The sequence below is a fragment of the Mauremys reevesii genome, linkage group 18 (genome assembly GCF_016161935.1).
Source record: "Mauremys reevesii isolate NIE-2019 linkage group 18, ASM1616193v1, whole genome shotgun sequence".
Taxonomy (NCBI): Eukaryota; Metazoa; Chordata; order Testudines; family Geoemydidae; genus Mauremys; species Mauremys reevesii.
In genome coordinates, this window is record NC_052640.1 from 17,204,966 (window position 1) to 17,228,401 (window position 23,436).

General features: G+C 41.6%; 1 protein-coding gene across 1 annotated transcript in view; it reads left to right on the top strand.

Annotated features, from left to right (window-relative positions):
- PPIL2 (peptidylprolyl isomerase like 2) overlaps positions 1 to 23,436 on the top strand; it is a 122,998-nt gene that overhangs the window by 71,071 nt on the left and 28,491 nt on the right. Inside the window, exons 13-14 of the mRNA XM_039504387.1 lie at positions 6,078 to 6,167; positions 8,979 to 9,012. Of these exons, the coding sequence (XP_039360321.1) occupies positions 6,078 to 6,167; positions 8,979 to 9,012 (124 nt within the window). The remainder of the gene's footprint in view (positions 1 to 6,077; positions 6,168 to 8,978; positions 9,013 to 23,436) is intronic.

Consider the following 23,436-nt stretch of genomic DNA (forward strand, 5'->3'; position numbering starts at 1 on the left):
ACTGAGAAAATAACCTGGTTTGGTTACTTATCCCTCAAGTCTCTGGGTACAATAAGACAGATGGGTTTTGCCTGGTTTACATCTATGCTTTTGGCAATGAGAAATGTAAAATGTGATCAGTCAGTATTTATAAGGTATTACATTATTCAGCTAGCTCTTTTACTAGGACTTTAGATTTTAAAAAATGGTTTCTTTTTTTTCTAGTATTTTCCCCTTGCTTGTAATGTCACTGTCCATCTTTTGTCTCTGTTCCATTTTTACATGGTCTTTCTTAGGAACAACCAGTTTTTCTCATTCTGAAATCCATCCATGCCCTGTAGGTGGTGCAATGACAGCAGTCAGTATGTGCCACTACAGCATCTAGTTTGCAGACATTTAGGTAAGCTAAGACTAAACATGTTTTGAAAGAAATGAAATCTCCATTTCCACATCAGGCACACGTGTTCCCTGCCAGCTAGCAAGGGAAGCAATCGGGTCAGTTTCTAGGGCAGTCAGCCTTCAAATCCTTTGGAATGGGACTCTTGATAAGAGATCAATGCTTGTTTTGGAAAGGAATTTTCAACCAATTGATAAATGCAGATATCTGACAACGTACCTACAAAATATACAGAGAGAGGTTAGTCTCTAGGGATGAGACTCATTTTACTGTAAGCAGGAAGTTGCCAAAGATGCTGGTCAGAGTTTGGAAAAGAAGAGTATACCCTTCCCTAGGGTCAAGGACAGCACGCATGTTGACTCATTTTTGTGGTCCTAACACAATCTGAGTAGTTAGCCCTGGGAAATCCTACTTTTTTAGGCTATCTTTAATGACCACACTTCTGGGGAGAAAAACTCTGGATCAGTTTTACATTCGTCCTCTAGAAGTGTCATTGTATCTGATTAAAGAAAGCAGTTGGTCTGAATACTTGAGAAAATGTAAAATTTAACTTTTTTTCCCTTGTTGCTGTCTTTCAAATCTGCATAATTACACAGTGAGAGGGCAATATTACATCCAGCTTCTGGAGATGAGTGAATGCAAAAGTTGTAATGGACAAATTGGAATTATTTTAAGTATTTCTGACCTTCCATCTATTACAAAAAAGGGCAAAGAGGAATTGTCAATAGATAATGGTGCCTACTTGGAACAACTGCAAACAGAAATACTAAAGAACTCATTGTCCACTGTGGAGGCTCTGGCAATAATAAATAATCTTCCAATGCACTTTATACATTAGCATGTACCTTGAAAAATCAAATGCTGTGAATGCCAGCACAGTAGCTGATCATGCAAAGAGATTAGGTGAAGCAAAGTATATCTCTGAAAGCCACATCAGGTCTTAGGGCTGTAGCTTTGGTGTTCATCTTACCACTGCAAATTTAAGTCAGTGTAGCAATGACCAGTAGTAGATACTAACTATGGAACTGTTTGATGGCCTAGTTAAAAATGTATGTGATGGTTCCAGTCTAGTTGTTAGTGGACAGGCCCACAAAAAGGACTATCCCAGTTGGCTTTCTTGTTGATAGTCTTTGCAGAAAGACCAAGGATTGAATGGGCATTGAAGCTAACCAATCCTGTCACGCTGGAAGGAAGCAGTATGTAGGAAGCTTGTGCCTGTTCTGTGAATAAGCAGAGGGATTTGCATTCCAGGACTGTCAGTCTGGCATCTTTCACAAGCACTAAATTCACTAATGAAAATAAAAAGTATTTACTTTATGTCCTTGATAAGGGAGCAAAAGCAGCCCTATAGACATTCAAAGAGTGGCCATGATTGCAGCCATAACACTGCCCACCCATTCCTATCCCCATCCTTTGTCCCTAAGAGAAGGATGAGACTAAAAAAATGTGCTTTGTTTTTGCTTGGAAATTTGAGATCTCACGAGTACAGTGGCTCTTCAAGACAAACCAGGCTGCTGATTCTAGGCATGTTGTATTAATTTAGATTCAGTATATAGGTCAAAGGCTTTAACATAACCCAGTTACTGTCCAGCATTAAACAGTATTAAATAAGGTTCGGGGTTTGATATACAGAGACCTCTGCCTGCTTAGTACCATAGTGAACACATTAAAAATCCTTTTAACATTTTATTAAAGATAAAGGAAAGGAAAAAAACAGTTAAAGTATTTGAAATGTAAAGTATTAAGTAAGGCTTTCATTTTAACAACATCCCTTGTTCCCTTTCCCTTTCCCTTTAGTTGGAGAAGATTTTAAAAGGAAATCCCCCTTGTTTCGACAGTCTTTTATATCACTGGCTCTCAACCTTTCCAGGCTACTGAACTCCTTTCAGGAGTCTGACCTGTCTTGCATACCCCAAATTTCACCTCACTTAAAAACAATTTGCTTACAAAATCAGACATAAAAATCCAAAAGTGTCATGGTATATTATTACTGGAAAATTGCTCACTTTCTCATTTTTACCATATAATTATAAAATCAATTGAAATATAAATATTTTGCTTACATTTCAGTGTATAGTATATAGAACAGTATAAACAAATAATTGTGTGTATGAAATTTTAGTTTGTACTGACTTCGCTAGTGCTTTTTATGTAGCCTGTTGTAAAACTAGGCAACTATCTAGATGAGCTGATGTACCCTCGGGAAGACCTCTGTGTACCCTCAGAGGTATGTGTACCCGTGGTCGAGAACCATTGTCTTATATGGCATCAAAGATGGTAATAACTGTCCTGTTGGGGAAGAGAGAAGAAGTTAGTTGAGATGGGCTGGAACTGTTGTTGCTGTTTAAAGTCTGATCCCATTTCATCACAGGTGGGATTCAGCTGGAACCAGCAGAGGTGGCAATGTCTTTTGGTCCCTCTCTCTGGCCTGGTCTGTTAGGAAAGGATCAGGATGATGAAGGCCTGGGGTGGCAGTCATGATTGCTCCACTAGCCAATTTGCCCCATCCTCAAAAATACTTTAAGGGTTCCAAGATGGAGTGATGGAGGGAATAAATCATCCACTCATTCTTTTTGTCCATCAGGTAAGCCTAGTGTCTGACACGTCAATTTGGGTTCACTGATTTCTGGTTCTATGTTTTTCTTATATACCAGACGTGATCTTAAAACAGTCCTTGAGTTATATCAGTAAGACTTTTATTTGGACTGATTCAGGCTTTCCATCTCCTTTTTGTACTTTTTCCCATCAATGTTTGTTGTTATAAGACAGTTATTAGTGACACTTTATGAACATTCACTCACTCCTTACAATTAAACTCACAACTAGGGTAAGTTTGTGGCCCAGTTATCACCACAGGCTTCAAGCTGTGATTATCAGTAGTTTTTGAAGAAACAACGTAACTGTTATGGTCTGCCACATGATTAAAATTAGTGTCTGCTAATGAAAACCTTTCATTGGTTCCTGTACAAAAATGCCCACCATAAATGGTAACAGTAATGTTGCTAAGATACTGCTTACCTGCGGAAGTGTATGTCTGTTGTATGATGCATGAGGTGCCATGGGAACCAGTTTGGTAGCAATTATTTAAAGAAAACCTTGCAGTAAATGATTCTTATATAGTTGCTAGACTGCTTTTCAACAGCTGCACACACAAACCTAGTTTCTGAGAACCAATATAATAACTGGAAACCCATTCAGCACAGGTCCTGCTGTGAATAAAAAATTCATTAGCAGAAAAAGTACTTTTCTTCTATATTTTACAGAGCATGTTTTTCAACGTAAATACCTAATTTATGTGGCAAGTGTATTATCAACATTCTGTGGATTGATTATTGGTTTAAAACAGTTTGGCACTAAATTCCATATTCCCTCTGGGGCTTCAACTTTCAGCTAATTTCATTTTCTTAAAAAATTAATTACAGGTTGCCTTATTCCCCCCAAGAGAACTAATTAACTGTCTCTCTCCAAAGAGTTTTTTGATTCTCATGAGGAGTACTGCCTTAGGCTAAAAGCTGCCAATTCCATTTCTGATTCAGAAAGGAAAAAATTCTTTTTAAAAATGCAAAAACCTCTGTGCTCGTAATGTCCTTACAGGCATTTTTCATGATCCGTAGCTTTTCCATTCTTGATTCTAATACAGCACTTTCTCTATTATGGTATTTTCTGTTACACACAAATGATTCTTCCCTTGTCAGATTTTACGAGCATATTATTTTAAAGTGTGTATATAACTTCAAAAAAGGTTTTAGATGTACTATAAACATCAAAACATATATAGACCTTCCTGTTTGAAATTATTGGTTATGTATGACATAAGCTGCCCTCAGGATGTTGCACAAATATATGATTAAGAATCATTCTGTCATAAAACAGATAGTTTAATCTAATAATAAGCTACACTGCAAAGCTAAGATCAGAGTTAGCATTAGATTGAATTGAGTCTAGCTAGTTTGTCTTCCACTGTAGCTGTCTGCTTCATTTTATGTTGGGTAGATTTAAGAGGAAATATAGTACAGCCTTGGTTATCCACATGTCATGAAGGACAAAGAATGTGTGGCTAATCAAAGGAAATTTCAGTGTAATTAATAGACAATGTGGGACATGACCCTGTTTCCAGGTAACAGGGAGTTTCAGGTGATTGAGATTTAGATAACTGAGGCTGTACTGTAGCACAGTTTCCCTTTGGGAAAGGGATCAGAGAGATCATTTAATCTTTAAACGTTTTTATATATATATATGGTTCATTTATTTTTATTTTTTTGTAGAATGTGAGCGTGCCTTACTTTTGTAATAATGTTTTAGACGTTTTATGTTCATGACTGAGGGCAGGCCTACATTACAGCCTAAGTTGATATAACTTATGTTGCTCAGGGTGTGAAAAAGTCCTCCCTCCTACCAACATAGCTTCTGCTTCTCGCCGAGGTGGAGTAATTATGCTGACTGGAGAACTTTCTCCCATTAGCATAGCACGTCTTCACCAGATGTGCTACAAAGACGCAGCTGCGTCTGTGTGGCTGCACCAATGTAGCACTGTAGTGTAGACTTGCCCTGAGTCTTGCCTCTGTCACTGCTGGAGATCTCAGAGCAACATTACAGATGAGCCATACTGGTGTCATGTCAATGCTAAATGCATCAGTTTTATTCAGAAAGAGGTTCCAACTCTTGAAAGCTTATCTCTACTAATTTACAGAGTCTTCCGCTCATGCTGGGGGCTTATTATCACACGCAGAGCGCAATAAGAATATCTCTAAAGCCTATTCCAGCTCAGCGTGTTTAAGACATTCTTCTATGAAATTGGATTCATATTATTTCCATAATTTACAACTGGGTGGGGGAAAGCATGTCCAAACTAAGACAGGCTGTTTCTCTACTTATGAGGGATTCCATCTTGGCACTGCAGAAAAGAGAAACTATGCTGATAAAGGAAAGACAAGTATTTGGAATATCAGAGGTCATCTGTGCTGTAGTCTTTTACTAAGTGGTGTTTGAATGCCATGATTGAGGATAAATATCTTTCATTCACACTGTAAAAGCAAAGGAGAAATATGCAATGTCTCTAACATAACTGGCTAAGATTTAGTTTTAGATTGTGAAAATAAGTCATCAGTTTCTTTGTACTGATTAATATAAAATATAGTGACTTTTGTGATGCCAGTCCAGTTCTTAGTGGTCAGGTGCCTCTTATCACAGCACAACAGTATCCTAAGTGGCATGATTGTGTTCCCTTGTGTAATTGTTAAGCAAGGATGTCAAGGCCTAAATGAGCTTGAAGAATGAACCACTCTTTCAAATCTGGAAGTAGTCCCATCAGAACAGGATTGAGGTATGTTGCTGGGACTGATAGGGATAAATAGATGAATTTGGTCTCCAGCATTGTCCCCTTTATTGTCATTGACTTCACTGGAAAATATTCTAAAAATAAAGCAATACATAATGAGACTGATGTTCAGCATCTTTCCGTGCCACTTGGGAGAACTACGTTTCACATATTGCTGTACAGGGTGTCTCTCTCTGATATACAATATGCTCTTCTATTGGATTTTTGTCGTGGTTGCTGTAAACTAGTAGGAACTCTTAATCAGAGTCCTGACTAATTAGTCCTTTGTAACAGACACAGACAAAATGCGATCATTTTAAACAATGTAATCATTGATTTTACTGTCTAAAGACATTGCTTCATTAAATACCTAATCTTTTTCAGACACCCAGAGCGTGTGAAAACTTCATCAAGCTATGCAAGAAGAACTATTATGATGGAACTATTTTTCACAGATCAATTCGTAATTTTGTGGTGAGTATTGAACAAATGCTATAGAATGCACAATAGGTTTTGTCACCCTCATTCCCCCGAAATAGGAGTTGACTATATTAGATGTGTTAATTTAAAATTCTAGTTACTTCCTTGGAGCAAGTAGGTGTACACTAGAGATGGTCATGAAAAATGTATCTTGGAAACAAGGATTATCCTCGCGTAGTGAGGGCAAGATGTAGAAATTTGATCACCTAGCAGCTGTCATGAAGAGTACTGTCACTCAGAGCCTGATTCCAAGTGCATTGAAATGCCTGATTGGCCAGACTCCCATTGTCTTCAGCAAGCTTTGGATCTGGCCATTAGTGAATAGAGCTCAAAACCCTGATCTGAGTGGGTAATATCTCAGCCCATTTAAATCCCATGCAGCTGACATTTGCTTTACAAGATACATATTTTTACATCCAAAGTATCTGAACTTCATTTAGTGAGGTTCACAGCCCTAGCTGAAACAATCAGGAAGTCAGTTTCTATGGGACTTCTGGGACTGATCTCTGTGGTTTGGTATACAGGGGTTAGAGAAAACCAGCTAACTCTTAAAGGTTTGTTTGGGTGTTCATTGAAGTCGAACCTCCCGGGGCAACCTGCCCCAAGGTGTGCCCTCTCTCCATACAAGTCATGGAAATCTACATCCTTTCTTACCTCTTTGGTTGAGGACAGCTGTTGGAGCGGAAGTAAGGTATGCTGGCTTGGGGAGAGAAGGTTTCCCAACCGAAGACTCAGTCCTATAAGGTGCTGAGCACTCTGCTCCAATCCATCAAATCACTGAATTACATGCTTACAGTTAAGCTTGTGAGTAGTCCCATTAACTTCTGTGTAACTGCTCTCATGATTAAAGTAAAGCACGTGCTTAAGTACTTTGGATTGGGGCCCAGAGCGCTTAGCATTGTGTAGGGTCAAACCCAAGTGAATAACCTCAGCCTGTGTTTGTGAACTTCTGTAAGCACGGGTCAGGTTTAATCTCACAGCAAAGGTTTTCGGAACCTGTTTGTTAAAGAGACTCGTTTAGTGACCCATTCTGATATTCTGAACAAAACATGTTTTACAATGTGAGATTTAATTTTGAAAATTAAAACAAAAAATTAATTTTGGTTACTAGTCATGCCAAGTAAATAGTTCACCTGCTGCATTTTTAGTTTTGAATGAATAATTGTTTCAAATGTCACCCTTGGGACACCTCATTAGTATGCCAGCTCCTTAAAATGCATGGAAAGATGCTAGCATTGATTTGCATAGGTCTTAAAATCAAGCCATTATAATGATGCTACTCATGCTCATACATCTTAGGGCAGTTTCTTTCAACCTTTCCAGACTGTCCCCCTTACAGGAGTCTGATTTGTCTTGCATATCCCCAAGTTTCATCTCACTTAAAAACTACTTGCTTACAGCACACGATTACTGAAAAAATGCTTATTCTCATTTTTACCATATATTTATAAATAAATAAATGTCAATATAAATATTGTACTTACATTTCCATATATAATATGTAGAGAGCAGTATAAAGAAGTCATTGTCTCTGTGAAATTGTATTCTGTACTGATTTCACTAGGGCTTTTTATTTAGCCTGTTGTGAAACTAGGCGACTATCTAGATGAGTTGATATACCCCCTGGAAGACCACTGCGTATCCCAACATGTATACGTACCCTTTGTTGAGAACCACTGGCCTAGGGCACTGCAGACGTTCCCTTAAATGGAACAAAATATTGTAACTAATTTTTGCAACACAGGGCTTGTCTATGCTACCCGCCGGATCGACGGGCAGCGATCGATCCAGTGGGGGTCGATTTATCGTGTCTAGTATAGACGCGATAAATCAACTGCTGAGTGCTCTTTCATTGACTCCGGTACTCCACCAGAACGAGAAGCACAAGCGGAGTCGACGGGAGAGTGTCAGCTGTCGACTTATCGCAGTGAAGACACTGCAGTAAGTAGATCTTAGTACGTCGACTTCAGCTCCGCAATTCATGTAGCTGAAGTTGCATATCTTAGATCGACCCCGGCCAGTAGTGTAGATAAGGTAGGGCTACTTTCAGAAGCCCAATGAAGTCAATGAGAGTCTTTCCAGTGACTTCAGTGACCTTTAGATTGGGTCCTGTGATCCTAAAAAAAGAAAGTGACTTCTCCATTTCGCAGCACTGTGTTCTTAGGTTGATATCAAAATTAAAATGGTGCTTTCACGGTGATTTCAGCTAACTTGCACGCTCCCTCTGCTGACTTTGGAGCAATAAAATCCAAAATATTGTTTTTGTATAGGTCCTACATAAACAATGGATATCTTGGTTGATTGGCTTTATTTTGGGATTTTTCTTACAACTCATAAAATGAATATTGTGCCAGAAAGATGGAAGCAAGTGCAGAAAGCTTTTTTTTTTCTTGCTGGAGCTTTGACTGTAAAACTAAACACTTGTCAGACTTTAAATGCAGTGCATCATCGACTGGGTAACTTAGGGCACAGCAGGCGATGGAAAAGATATTTTTCCATTAACCTGTACAAGACACAGTTCATTTATTTTTTCCTTGTTTGTCCACAGGAGTCCTGTTGTTGTTATAAACCTGTCACTCTGCTAAATGATTTTCCAGGAGCATATGACAACCAACTGATAAAAGAAGCCCCAAACTAGTTGTAATAATTTTCTGTTTACTAGCTTGCCCAACACACCGTTTAGAAGTAAGAAAAGTTGAGCAGAATTTCTCTCTTGTGAAAATATTTTATTTCTCGTATCTAAATATTAGGCATATTTTACTGTAGTATACTATAGGCTATAGTATTTTGTTTTTAATTCTGCAGATTCAAGGAGGTGATCCTACCGGAACAGGAATGGGTAAGTGTGTGTGTAAATACAAAGTGCTGTATAAAGACGTGTTACTGGCTGGTTTGTATTAAGAGAGAGAATTTCCATGAGTCTTGTTCACAATTCAGTGTGCTGAGATGGTGTTATAAGAAGGAAAAAATATTATGCACAAAAGGAAGGTTCTCTCTTTATTCCATATCAATGAAATGTTAGAAACCCTTTGAGGCTAGTAAGTGGCCAAATACTGTTCATTCCCCCAGAATTAATCCCCTTATTAGGCTCTGCCTCTTCCCTTTTTGTTCCTAACTTCTAGGGATCTCTTTGTTGCTACTTTTTCCTGCTTGTTCTTCTTTCCTAGCCTCTGTGATCTAGATACAATGGTGACAGCCGCCATAGAAATGCAAATAGATTAGAACAGACATATATGAGAGTTGCTCCTACTACTGCAGTGAAGGCTCCTCAGGGCATTGACCATCCTGTTCTGTATAAGATACATTATGAGCTTACCTGCTGCTGTAAACTGGCTCTCGGCACACCTGTGCAAGTCAGTTTTGCCTGTTCACTACCAAATGTCATCTAGCCTTCACAGCTGCTCGTCAGGCAGGCCCCAGGAGTTCCCCCACATTCTGTTCTACGGCTAAGTTACACATGTGCTGCTTACCTGTACACACACAGTGTATTCCTGTGCTCACACAATCTATTCATCCAAAGGGATGTCTATGTAATTGTTAAATACTATAGTATGTATTATTTATTTATCAATTCAGATATATTTGGACTGGCCAAGACTCTACCCCAATGAGCATAAAGGGCTTAAATTAATGAAGGATTATGCAACTGCTGGATCAGAGTGGTTAGAGATTCTGTGTTTTGAGTGCTGAAGCCCATTGAAAAGATCGGTTACTTATTATATGTTTTGTTACTCTTGGACTGTCCGGTGAAATATGTTCTGATGCCATTAGAAGATGACTATTGGTTTAAAGGTACCTAAAGGCATAATTAGGAACATCTTTAAAAAAGAGAAATGAAAGAAGTGCTAGGGGACTATAGAGGTACTTAAATGGGGTAGTGCTGTGCCCCAGTAGCCTTTCACTTCTATAGGCAGGAGTTTAAATCTTGTTGTGGAATGAAAATGGACTTGGTGATGTCATTCTAAGCTCCATTTGTGCAAATCATAAAACTATGAAATGCAGCACAATTAACAATCTGTAGAAGAGCGGTCCAAAGCTGGCAAAGCAGTTACACTGAAGGTTAGGAATGAGTTGCAATTTTGAATGAAAATTAAAAATTTAATGCAAATAAAGCCGGGGGCAGGGAATCGGTAATGTGTGTCCTTTCATTTTAGGAAAGAGTTTGATAGAAGGATGGAATCCCAAACCAGAAAGAAGAGTCTCTCTGATTTTTTTCATCTTGTTTTCTTCTATTTACTTCATTTTAATTGGTTCTGAATCTACTATAGACCTGGGGTCCTGCCTGAGTTTATAAAGCCTGTAGCTGTTCTCCTAAAACTGTCAGTTTATACCCAAGTGGCTCTGACAATGCCAGCAGCTCTTCAAAAAGTTGCTCTAGTTCAGGAGAATCCAGACGTTGCAGAAATCAACTTTTCAAATAAAGAAGCAACAAGACTCGCTTTCCTCAGGCCTACATTTTTTAAAGACCTTAACTTGGTTCCAATCAGAAATAAAACATATTTGAAATACTTGATGTGACAAGAGCTGTTAGATGTGCTAGGCTCCTACAGGACTCTCAACCCTGTTTTGTGTGTGTATAGTCATTAAAATTATACAATTAAAACAACTGTGGGGGAAATCTTCAAGATTTGTTCTTGATTACCTAACAACTTCTGCACAGCTGAGTGATGCAACTGCAGCAGGTTTTAGTTTCACAAAGCAACTTTTTGTCTGCTTAATTCAGTCAGTATTTTTTATTGTCATCTAATTATTATATTTGATCTTTTTATACTTCATTAAGCTCTAATCATCTCTGATCATACTTACTATTTTTGATGCACATAGGGTGAGCAAACAGTTACAACTATTATTTTTCTGTTACTGACAGTGCATGTTCATGCAGCCTTTCAAAAAAACAAGATTGAGATCGTCTTGCTGAATATTTTGCCTTTGTTTCTGAGATGGGTATATTGAGTTATGCAGAAAAAGACATTTATTAAAAAAAAAAAAAAAAAGAGGGTGAGGGGCAGAAACTCTCCAGGCTTCCTCCCTCTCTGTCATTATTTCGGCACATCATAAAGTAAATGAACAAGAAGTATAAAATAACTGTTTTGATACTCTGAGAGCAGCGAGTTTAAATGCTATAATCAAAATATTCTAAACTCCTTCTCATTTGCAATTGATTAAATTGGGAAACCGCAGGGTTGTTTTTTCTGTTGCTTTCAAATGTGGAGTCATTGTATGCGGAGGGCCTGGGTTGTTGAACACAGCTGCAGTCCTGAGCTTCCGTTGTTTTGTTAGCTACTGTGTTGTTGCTTAAAAATAACAGATTTAACATGAAATACAGCTCTATTCTGCTCACAAAATGGCTTAATTCTGTTCTCTGAGTAGCTCTGAAAAAGGCCAGGATTATGTTTCAAACCAAAGCCTCATTTAAAGGTTCAGAATAAATAATGTTCTGATTTCAGAGTCCTGGTATAAGTCATATACCACAGAATGACTAAAGAAGTATTTGTTAGAAAGTTAAGTTTGAAGTTGAACTTTTGGGTCTATGGGCAGGACCTGTTGGTATCAACATAGAAGGGTACAATCCTGACACGGCACAGTCTCCTGTAGCACTGTTGTACTACTGCATTCTGTTTTTTCTGTAAGAATCATGGATATAGCTCTTGTTTCGAAGAGAAGTACAGTTTGAATAGTGCTAAAATACTAGAATTTAAGTAGGAATAAAAGGGTAAGAGATGGCCAACATTGCTAGGACAGCAGAACTGTTTTGAGGAAGTTCTGTGGTCTGTGTTATACTGGACGTCAGACTCGCAGATTTCCAAGGCCAGAAAGGACCATTGTAATCATTTGTCTGTTTTAAAAAACCTAGACAAGGTTCTAATCGATAAATCAGAGCTTTTATATATTTCATTTCACGGGAGTGAACCTATAATATTTTACAAATAGAATTAATCTGTATCTTAGAACTTTTTATTAAATGAATTTATCAAAAATCCCCTACTAAGGAAACCTGTTGGCTTTTGTCAATTATTCCTTTATCAGAAAGCAACCAGATGATGGGGAAATCACAAAGGCTGCAAATAGGAAAAACAAGTACATCATCTTAGTTGGCACCATATCTCTTTGGTGAGAAAACTGAAGTGTTCCATGAGAATACTGGTGAAAGCGTGTGTGTAAATCCATGCTCATTGTAGCTTGAGGAATTCCATATGATAGACTAGTTTCATTGTCCCAAGAGCTTGTTTGTTCAAGGTAGGTGTTCACGGGGGTTTCCTTGAGTCATTCTGTCAATTCTGAAACTTTCCCAACAGGCAGGGCCACCGGGGGATGGGGCAATTTGCCCCGGGCCACGCAGGGGCCCCCACAAGAATATAATATTCTATAGTTTTGCAACTTTTTCTATGGAAGGGGCCCCCAAAATTGCTTTGCCCCAGGCCCCCTGAATCCTCTGGGCAGCCCTGCCAACAGGCTGTATATCTGCATTAGAGAAATCTCAGAAAGTAGGAGCAGTTTGTTTCAGTTCTTATTTAGGATCATACATTTTCTCTAAGTGACTTTTCAGACCTCTGTTAGGATTGGCCTCAACTTGTAAATCTCATCCATGCTTTGTAGAGTATGTAACACAGTGGTGTCAACTTGGAGCTCGTGTTCAGAGGAAGCGTTCAGCCTATGAAGATTACTGTGGACTTTAATTTAAAAAAAAAAAGTATATGATTTTAATGCCTTTAAATGTGAATTGCAAAGGTTGCACAATAAAATGTCCCAACTTGAGTGGGAGCAACTGGACATGATTAACTGGGATTTCACAAAAAGCTTTAAATTGTACTCCACTTTACAGTTCTTCCCAAAATGAACGAGGCATATGACTTTAGGAATACAATTGATCAGCACTGAGACCAAAGGAGACTGCTTCCTCTAGGGATAAAAAAAGGCGGAATTTAGTCAGTATGAGTAGCTGGTTAAATTTTCCAGTACTGACCATATGAAAAATCAGTGGGAGTTAGGTGCCTAACTGCCAGCCTTTGCACATGTACTCCTGCATTTCAAAAGTGTCGCGAGTTATGCACTTCTGTGTGAGTGTGTGTTCGCATAAAGCAAAAGGAGACATTAATTTCTTCAAAACAGCATCCCTCCTGCCTCCGTCCTTCCCTTCCTGTCATTGTGACCTGACCTACAGGTTAATGAACTTGGTCTCAGATCAGAGTCACGCTAAGGGTATGTGTACCCTTTGAGCTGGGGGTGTAATTCCCTTCTCGAGGAGCCATATCCATGCTAGCTGTGATCAAGCTAGCATGCCAAAGATAGGGTTGTGGCAAAGTAACAGGAGGCACTAGCCACCCAAAGTGCACTTACCTGTCTGAGATGGTAGGCATGTACTCGGGCTGACGAGTTCCTTCCACTGTTCACACTGCCAGGGCTGCACTCTGGTTTTAGAGCACTAGCTCAATAAGAGTTAGCTTGGGTTTGTCTCCTCAAGCTGGGGTTTACTCCCCAGCTTGAAGTGTGGACGGAATGCAAACACCTTCCGCTGAGAACGTTGGGCCCCTAGTGTCTTTTAAACGTCTGTACTGTTAGCTCATGCACTCCAGCTGACCTCCGCTGCTAAATCAGGGCCCCAAAAATTTAAAATTACTTTGTGGAAATTTGTTGTTTCCCTCCCAAAACTTAGATTGGAGCATTTTAGCTTACTTTGCCTCTGTCTTTTGAGTTTGTCTGAAGATGGGTCTGCAAAGAACTTGAACTGTTTTCATCCTTTTGAAAGTCTCTGAACCATTGATCAAATGAATCTCTGAAATTGTTCTGATTGTGTTTAATATTGTCAGCACTTTTTCTTGAGCATTTGGTTGCAAGACACTTAACTGGTAAAAATCAGAAATCTGTCTGAATACCACTGAGAGACTAGCCAAGGGAAAAATCAGTGAAATAAACAAGTTTATTAAAAGCATGTTTGATATTTCGTGCCCTCTATTTTCAAAGAATTCATGAGAGAGAGAGACTTTATTTCAAAGGCACTTAAATTGAACATGATGGAAAATCCAATCCATAGAGAAGACAATAGAGGCATCTCTGTCATAGGCACCCTCTCTACTGTTGGTCAGAGGGAGAGATTTCTAAATGCCATTAATACCAAAGGAGAATTTACATTGGTTGATAATTCTGTTTCATGGTAGAGGCAAGAAGGAAGGACTTTACATCTCCTGACTTTTGAACAGTAGGGCATGAGAGGTGGCCATTTTCGACTGCTCCACACCTGACCCTCATCAATAAGAGTTATACTCTTTGGGATGCAAACTCTGCTTTATATCTGCTGGATGAAAACCGAGACGAGACTTGCACTTTGTCACTGTAAGAAGTGGAATGAGGAGTTTAGTGGTTTGCCTCTAATCTGTTATGGGACAGGATGTTATGCATTACTTTGGAACTTGATGACCAATTAATCTTTGGGAACCTGACTGTAAAATATGCTGTACAGTAAACTTTCTCTCTCCTTGTTAGTGGGGATTACAATAACTCCAGTGCTTTTCCCTCCCCACCACCAGAAATGGTGGATGATCACTAATTTACCAGACAGAAATGGAAAAACTTGTTTTATCTTGTACACTAGAAATCTGGGTTCGTAGTGTGGTATTTTATCAGGAACTAAGATACAGAATAAGTAGCCATGAATATTAGATAATTGAAATGACTAAAGCTGACCTAAGTTACTCTTTCTGCTATTTAATAGGCAACATGTTTATTGCAGTCTATTCATTTCTTTTTTTTCATGGTGTATGATGATTGTCATCTTTTCTGTAATTTACTTGATGTATTGTTTAAAAACAAAGTTTAAAAAAAACAAAACCCAAACCAACCAAATCTTTACCCAGGCTGCTGCTTCTGAAAGAACCAGGTTTCTTACCTAAAACTTTTGAATTCAGTGTTAATGCAATGTTAGGGGTTCCCAGAGAAAGCTGAGTCCTGGGGCCCAGGTTTGACATGGATTGCATTCAAACACCACCCCTGTTCTCCTCTGACTCTCACTTCTGACCTTCAGGCACCACTCACTAGCTATGGCAACATTTGGTTTTGGTTTCTGTCCTCAACTGACCTTTTAAGCAAATCTTGGAGGTTCGTAGGTCATGAACTGTGCAATGGCTAGAGTTTTTGTTTCATCTAATTAGATGGATTTCAGTCATTTAAGCTAAGTAAATTTTAGTTTTTAGATTCTTTAAAAAAATAAAAATAAAAAAAGGGCACAGCCAATTTATTAACCAATAGCAGTGACAGAGTAGTTACATTTATTCAAATCTCTCAAGATGTATTGGATGCAATTTCTTGAATGAAATACATCAGAAAAGAACGTGTTGTGCTTAAACTCCAGGTTTCTTTGTCCTGTTTCTGTTGGGCTGTTTTCCCCCTGTTACTCCAGTGTCTAGAGGAACTACCTGCATAGTACAGAAGATGTGTGGGACCATCTTAAAAACAACAGATGCCCCTGCTTCTCCTGGGCAATGGCTTTGAAAAGGTGCAGCATAAAACCTAGTCTGTCAAGCAAGCTGGATCTGAGCAGTGGGGCATATTTTTGACACCCCTGCTTTGAGCTTTCATCACAGTTAAATTTATCTTTCAGCATGAAAGCAATGTGGATCAAATGCCTTAAAACAAGGAAATATTGAACCCAGACATTTATTTTGCAGCATTAAATAGCAGGCTGAAATCTGATAGTAGTTTTACCTTGACCAAAAATAATTTATGATATGAAACTTGGAGTAACTCGTTCTTTTATTCCCCATCCCTGTCCCCCAAATCACAGTAGCCGTTTGGGTGGTTTATTTTTTCCTCTGTGGCTGTGTGATGCATGGTTGGTTAATCCTAGAGGAATTAGAATAGAAGTAGTGCTGTCCTGTACTTTTCCCTTATGTCTAGTAGAAACTGCACAATGTTCCCTGGGAATAAGGTTACTAGCACGCCCAGCTGCACTTGAGTCCCAGACATTGTTTACTTTACACTAAATCCTGCTTCCCAGAACTAGTAAAATGCACATGTGTATAGGAGCGGACGTAATAGTTCTCCACAGCATAACCAAAGTCAGTGTAGGTAAATCTGCTGTACGTTGCATCTAGACCAGGAATCTTCTTTATAATCTAGATCAGGGGTGGGCAAACTTTTTGGCCCAAGGGCAATATCTTGGTATGGAAATTGTATGGCGGGCCATGAATGCTCACAAAATCAGGGGCTGGGGTGTGGGAGAGGGTGAGGGCTCTGGATGGGGGTGCAGGCTCTGGGGTGGGGCCAGAAATGAGTTCTGAGTGTGGGAGGGGGCTCTGGGCTGGGGCAGGGGGTTGGTGTGCATGGGGGGGGGGGGTTGAGGGCTCCAGCAGGGGGTAAGGGCTCTGGGCTGGGGATGAGGGATTGGGGGTGCAGGAGGGTGCTCCAGGCTGGGACTGAGGGGTTCAGAGGGCAGGAGGGGGATCAGGGTTGGTGCAGGGGGTTGGAGTGCAGGATGGGGTCGGGGTCCAGGCTCTGGGCAGCGCTTACCTCAAGCAGCTCCCAGAAGCAGCAGCATGTCCCCCCTCTGGCTCCTATGCAGAGGTGCAGCCAGGCGGCTCTGTGCGCTGCCCTGTCCGCAGGCACCGCCCCTGCAGCTCCCATTTGTTGTGGTTCCTGGCCAATGGGAGCTGCGGGGATGGCGCTTAGGGCGGGGGCAGCATGCAGAGCCACATGGGGGACATGCCACTGCTTCTGGGGAGCGGCACGGGGTAGGGCAAACCCCCAACCCCACTTCCTGGCTGGAACAAGGCTAGTCCTGGACCCCACTCCCTGGCAGGAGCTCAAGGGCCGGATGTGGCCCCTGGGCCATAGTTTGCCCAGCCTTGTTGTAGACTGACAATCCAGGGTAGGGCTGTGATCACTTGTGCATGTGAAGGGCTTTGCTGAAATTCTGACTATTGATGTTCATGTAGGATATGTTTGTGCAAGCCTTCTTCATGAAAGTAGTTCTGTTGGAGTCAGTGATATAAGTGCACATTAGCACGAGGAAGGATTGTACAATCAGGCCCAGGCAGTTTAGCACATTCAAGGTTGCAGTTCTTGAACACAGTCAAGCTATGGGTGAATGGAGTATATTTATAAATTTAACTCCCTTTAGGATTTCAGCTGTTATCTATAACGAATATTGATATTTCTTTGACTCTTGATGGTTAAAATAAAAAACAGATGCATCTCCTACAGCTAAAATGACAATATTTCCTAATGATTTCATCACTAGAAAAGGAACAGGGATTGGAAAAACATCAATTTCCATAGAAACTTAATGCTCTTTGCAAGGTATATTTGAAAGTAATTTGCTTGGCTCACATGATATCAGTTGTTCTATAAAAATAAATCACATATGAGATTATGGAAGTATTTTTTCTCCATTACTAATGGAAAGGGTTTGATCTTGGACTATAGGGAAACTCCAGACCTTGTGAGTTTGTCTCTTTAAACAATCTGTGCTGTTTCTGTGTACAGCCCTTAATACGAGGACTTCAGACTAAAAAAACCTCAGAAGAGATTTCTGTTTTAACTAGAATCCTACCCTCTAAATTCTTCAGTGCAAGAGACATTAAACCTATGTGTAATATAAATAATCTATACATAGTTATAATTATACATAGTTATATAGCTAAAGAAACATTTGTTTCATAAATGTAAAAAATGAAATCTATAAGCAAAGCTAATAGCAATGTTACTCTCTGTAAATTTTCATAGATCTTTAAGATTAGACCAGTTCCCTCTGGCAGGCAGGCTGACCGTTTTTGAATTTACCACTGATGTCTCTCTCTGTTGCTGTTGGGTCTCTTGTTAACACTTCATTAATGAAGCTGCTGTGATTTTAGTAATAAATTTAAATGGCCAGTGATCTGTGCTGGGAAACAGTTCACCTCACGGGAAACCTCAGCATTGAGGAGCAAGAAAGATTAAATATAACATGGAATGAAGGGTTCTCAGTGGCTCATCTGTGTGCAGCCAAGATAGTTAGATATACATTTACTTGAAGGTTTAATACCTGTTTAGCAAGCCAAGCTAATTTCCATAAGCCTTGCACTTAATGTTTCAGGAACACAGTTGGGAAATATTTTATTTCCTTTCCCAAAGCTGCAATAGAATATTTTTTCTTTAACAAAATAAGCACCCAGAAAAGCAATATTCAAAACAATTAGCTGAGTCATGGCCATTCTTTCTTATGATTAATTATTTGAAAATGAATTTCACATTCATGATCTATCTATTCCTGCTGTTCATAATAACAAACTGGTTAGGCGTTGTGAATAGTTCTCTCAGTATTTAGAATGTTGCCAGTTCCTGTGCAAATGGAACAGCTGTTGTGTATTCCCAATGTTCTGGATACAAAAGGAGAAAGTGTGCATGGACTAGAACAGGTTTAATATTCCATCCACTTTGACGGAGGAAAAGGGAAGAGACTATACACGTTCTTAAAGCAGAGCTGGAATATTACAGCTGGTGCTACTTGTACCTGATCAGGAAATTTAATTCGCTAGATTCTCTTGTGCTCCAGCCCCTTCCTGCTGCTGGCTGCAAATGCCCAACAGAGAATCCACCTGGTAGATGGGAATTCTGCAATGGTATAAAGCCAGCAGATCCAACTCCTGCTCCAGCCATCACCACCCCCAAAGTAGGGACCAGGGTCAGAATAGAGCTCAGCTCTGCTTTGACATAAGGTCCCCTAGGGACTAGCTCTGCAGTGGCCTCTGGTCCTGCAGTGCATAGAGCTTGGCATAGGGGAGAATGAAGCCCCAGTAATATATTTATCTCTGACATCAACATCTCTGAAAATCGGGCCTATAGCATTTTAAGTTGAGAACCCAAAATGAACGGGCACTCGTAAAAATGCAGGTTCTAACCTCTGTGCCTTGTTGTCCCCGTGTATGAAAGGAGGCAGAACTTTACCTCTCCTCATGGGGTGAAGGGAGGATTTAATCTTTGCAAAATGCTTTGAGAGTCAAGTGTCTTGGATGGAAAGCTCTATACAAGTGTCATGTTATTACCATGTGCCTTGTTCTTCTGAGTGACAAGAAGAAAGCTATAGAAAGCAAGCCATCATTTTTATGAATTGGAGCCCTCCCACTACTTTTTCAGTGCTTTTCAATTTTTGTGCCCCTCCCTTGACTTATTTATTTTAAAATCACAGCTGTCATGAGTGATTCCCAGCCCACACCTCTTTTTTTGAGCATTATAGTTTCTGAAACATTGCATGTACTTGAGATGCATCTCTTCAGTTTGTTGCAAAGGGCTTATACAACAACATAAGATTAATTTACAAAGCATTTGTACATTTTGAAAAATAATTTCTTTGGGAGGAAGCAAAACCTTCCCGTCCAACAGAGAATGAGCTATTTCAGTTTGCACAGGAGTGTGTTTTGTCTTTATCCCCCCCATGTGCATTGTCTCTCTAGATGTCAATTTGCATCTCTTCACTTTTTCACCAGTGTCACGAGTTGTGGCCGTGGTCTTGAATACCTAACCAATGCTACAGCTGCTGCTCTGAACAAATATTGAAATGATGAAAGCAGTTGAATTTACCCATCTGAGCTGTGTAGTTTACAGTTTCATCTCTTTCTTTCTGTCAGGAGTAGGTAAAAATCATGCAATTGAAAAGGTGAAAATAAATTGCCTCTTCTATTAAAAAAATACAAATGCTTTGTAAATTTAATCTTATCAACCAGTTGTATAAGCCCTTTTCAATCTTAAAAAATAGAAGAGGCCATTTCTTTTCACCGTTTGACTGCATGATTTTTATTAAAATCTTGGGCATGTGGATCTCACCTACCATTAATTTTGAATTTTAGGGAAAGTTTCAACCTTCTAGATGGGTTACCAGTATCTGCTGATTTTCATAAAGTTGTGCAAAAATTATCTGTGGCTCCCGAAGGCTTTGACCTCACAGAAGATAGCTGCAATCATCAGAGGAAGATCAGCCTATTGTAAAAGCCCATCCCCAGTAAAATCTCCAGCTTTGTGGCTATAAGTGACAGAGCTGGTCAGGGTCAGGTTATGTAAATTAGCTCCCCATCTGCCATTCTCTTAACACCTGATCCTCCAAGTAGTCATATCCATGTGGAGTTCTGTCTGCTCCCACATGGAGTCCAATTAACTTTAGTGCAGCTGTCTCTGAGGCCTGGTCTATACTACAGCGTTGGGTTGATGCAAGGCAGCTTACATCGACCTAACTCTGTAAACATCGACACTAAAATGTTGCTCCCGCCGATGTAACTTGCCTGCTACGCCAACTTAATAGCTCCATCTCCATGAGAGAGACAGCGCTTAGACTGACGTAGATAAGTCGACACACTGTCAATATAGACACTCTGTTACCTCAACTTTAGTGGCCTCCAGGAGGTGTCCCACAATGCCCTATCGCAACAATTCTGGTTACCGTTTTGAACTCCGCTGCCCAGCAGCTGGGCACACAGGTATATGCCCCTCCCCATTAAAGCCCTGCAAATTTTGAAATTCCATTTCCTGTTTGCTCAGCGTGGAGAGGTCACCCAGCAACTACCCAGCTAACCAGGCCACCTTCGCACTGCAGACATGCTCCAGGAGGTGGTGGATGTCTTGAGTCTATGCGGGAGAAGGGGCTGTGCAGGCAGAGCTCCGGTCCAGCCTAGAAACATCAATATCTACAACCAGATCTTTTGGACGTGAAGGAGAAGGGCTACAAGAAGCACCCGCAGTGGTGCCGCGTGAAAGCCAAGGAGCTGCGACAGGCATAGCAGAAGGCCAGGGAGGCTAACAGTTGCTATGATGTGGAGCCGCAGACATGCTGCTTTTACAAAGAGCCATAGGCCATCCTCGGTGGAGACCCCACCACCACCCCTAAGAGCCCTGTGGATACTTCGGGGGAGCCTGAGTCATAGGCCCCTGCCACGAACAGTGACGAGGAGGAGAACTATGAGGGACAGACAGTGGATCCAGTGGCGCAGCAAGCCAGGACTTGTTTTTGACTCCTGCACAGTCCAGCCAGTCCTTAGTCAGTCCAGCACAGGCAAGACTGATGCAGGGGAAAGAACCTCTGATAAGTACGTAGTTTGCTTTGATATTGCAGGGATGCATGTACTTATGTTAAGAGGTAGTGAAACTACCGGTAGAGTTACTATTTGCTTTGCATTCCCCCATACAGTTAGGCAGAGGGGCCCTGCGGAAAAGTTTATGTGCACCGAGATGTCCCGTGAATCCTCCATAGAGATCTTGAGGAAACTTTCCTGGGTAGTCTGCAGTCCTCCACTGAAGTTTTCTGGGCGGGGCTACCTTATTTCTCCAGCTGCGGTAGGACACTTTCCCACGCCACTCAGCAGTTACTAGCAGCATGCAGCCCTGGTCTGCAGCTGGGCACCCTCAGGAGCTCTTCTCTTTCAGCTTCCATTATCCTCAGGACTGAGATACCAGCTACAGTCACTACTGCCTGTGGAAAACGATGCCAGTGGTCAGTTCAGTTGCCCTATCTGCATATGCTCATGCAAGTTTCCACGCAGCTATCACCACTCACTTCTCCACTGTCAGTGCAGCTCACGTTTTGGTGTTACTGTGCTGGAGGGCTGGGGCGAGCACCACACACACACATCCAGGAGGAATGTGGTCTTGCCCATCTGAAGTTCTGCAGCCCCCTGCTCATCCTCCCAAACCTGCACGACAATGCAATCCCGCCAGTCAGTGGTTTGTTGGGCCCAGAACCAGCACTCCACCATCTACACCTGCTCCGTGAATGCCGCCAACAACCTTGAATTGTTTCTTTCTATGTCCCATGGCAATCTAGCCTCTAAGGAATTGTCATGTTCCCATAGCTCCTCTGGCAGCTCTGCAAATACTGCAGGATCAGGCACCCAGTGCTTGCCACATTCATAACAATAGCGGAGAGCTGTGCAGGATCCATGCATCTCACACAGATGGCAGCCACGCCGGTTTGCAGTCTAAGTATCCTCTAAGCTGTGCGGTAACCTATTAAGTGCCACTCAGGGCTGCAGTGGGGAGAGATGCCTCTTCCCTTGACCTGCCACAGTGTGGAGAGGCGCCCTTCCCCCGGCCCCAACCCAGCCCCAGCATGGACCTGCTGCAGCCAGGGGAGAGGCACCCCGGCCACAACCCAGCCCCGGACTTGCCATGGCTGGAGGAGAGGCGCCCCAACCTAGCCCCGGCCCGGACCTGTCGCAACTGGGGGAGAGATGCCTATCCCACGGCCCCGGCCCCAGAGCTGCTGCGGTGCGGGAGCGGCGCCTCTCCCGTCCAGCCCAGGTGCTCCTGTGGAGAGAGACCTGTGGGGAGTTCTCTCTCCCTGCTGTAGCCCTGGGGCAGCCTGCGCCCCAAGCCCCCACCCCAGAGCCAGCACCCCCAGCTGGAGTCCTCACCCCCGCTACCCCAACCCTCTGCCCCAGCCCTGAGCCCCCTCCTACACTCTGAACCCCTCGGCCTCACCCCCGCCACATGAATTTTGTTATGTGCACCAATATGGAGGTGATGTGTCACACATCAATTCCATATTGGTGCACATAACAAAATCCATTCCGCATGTGCGTGGAAAAAATTAGACGGAACTCTGTTTGCGGGGCTTTTGAAAAGGGGTGTGAAATATTATGGGATGCAGATAAAATTACGAGATGGAGAAATCATGTTCCCAGTCACCCCTGCACAACTCGTTTGCCCCCAGGAGGCATTGCAAACCTTTCCCAAAACACCCTGTGGCAAGTTGCACAGTGGGATAGCTACCTGTGGTGCACTGCTCTCTGCATCGATACAAGTGCTACTGGTAAGGACACGCACTGCTGACACAAGGAGCATAATGTGGTCTCGCAAAAGCAATTTAATTATCGCAGTGGCTGTATGTCAACATAACTTAATTTTGTAGTGTGGGCTTGCCCTGAGACTGCTTCTGTAGCACTTTTCATATAAGGCTCTCAAGACTCTTTGCAAACACTTACACACCATAGTTCCCCTGTGGGGGAGCAGGTGTTTGTTAGCATCATTTTTTACATATGAGTAAACTGAGAGGAAGTATGGTCTAGTGCAGGGGTGGGCAAACTTTTTAGCCCAGGGGCCACATCTGGGAATAAAAATTGCACGGCAGGCCATGAATGCTCACAAAATTGGGGTTGGGGTGTGGGAGGGGGTGAGGGCTCTGGGGTGGGGCCAGAAATGAGTTCAGGGTGTGGGAGGGGGGTACAAGGGGAGGGCTCTGGGCAGGGGTATGGGCTTTGGAGTGGGGCTGGGGATGTGACCTTTGGGGTGCAGAAGGGTGCTTTGG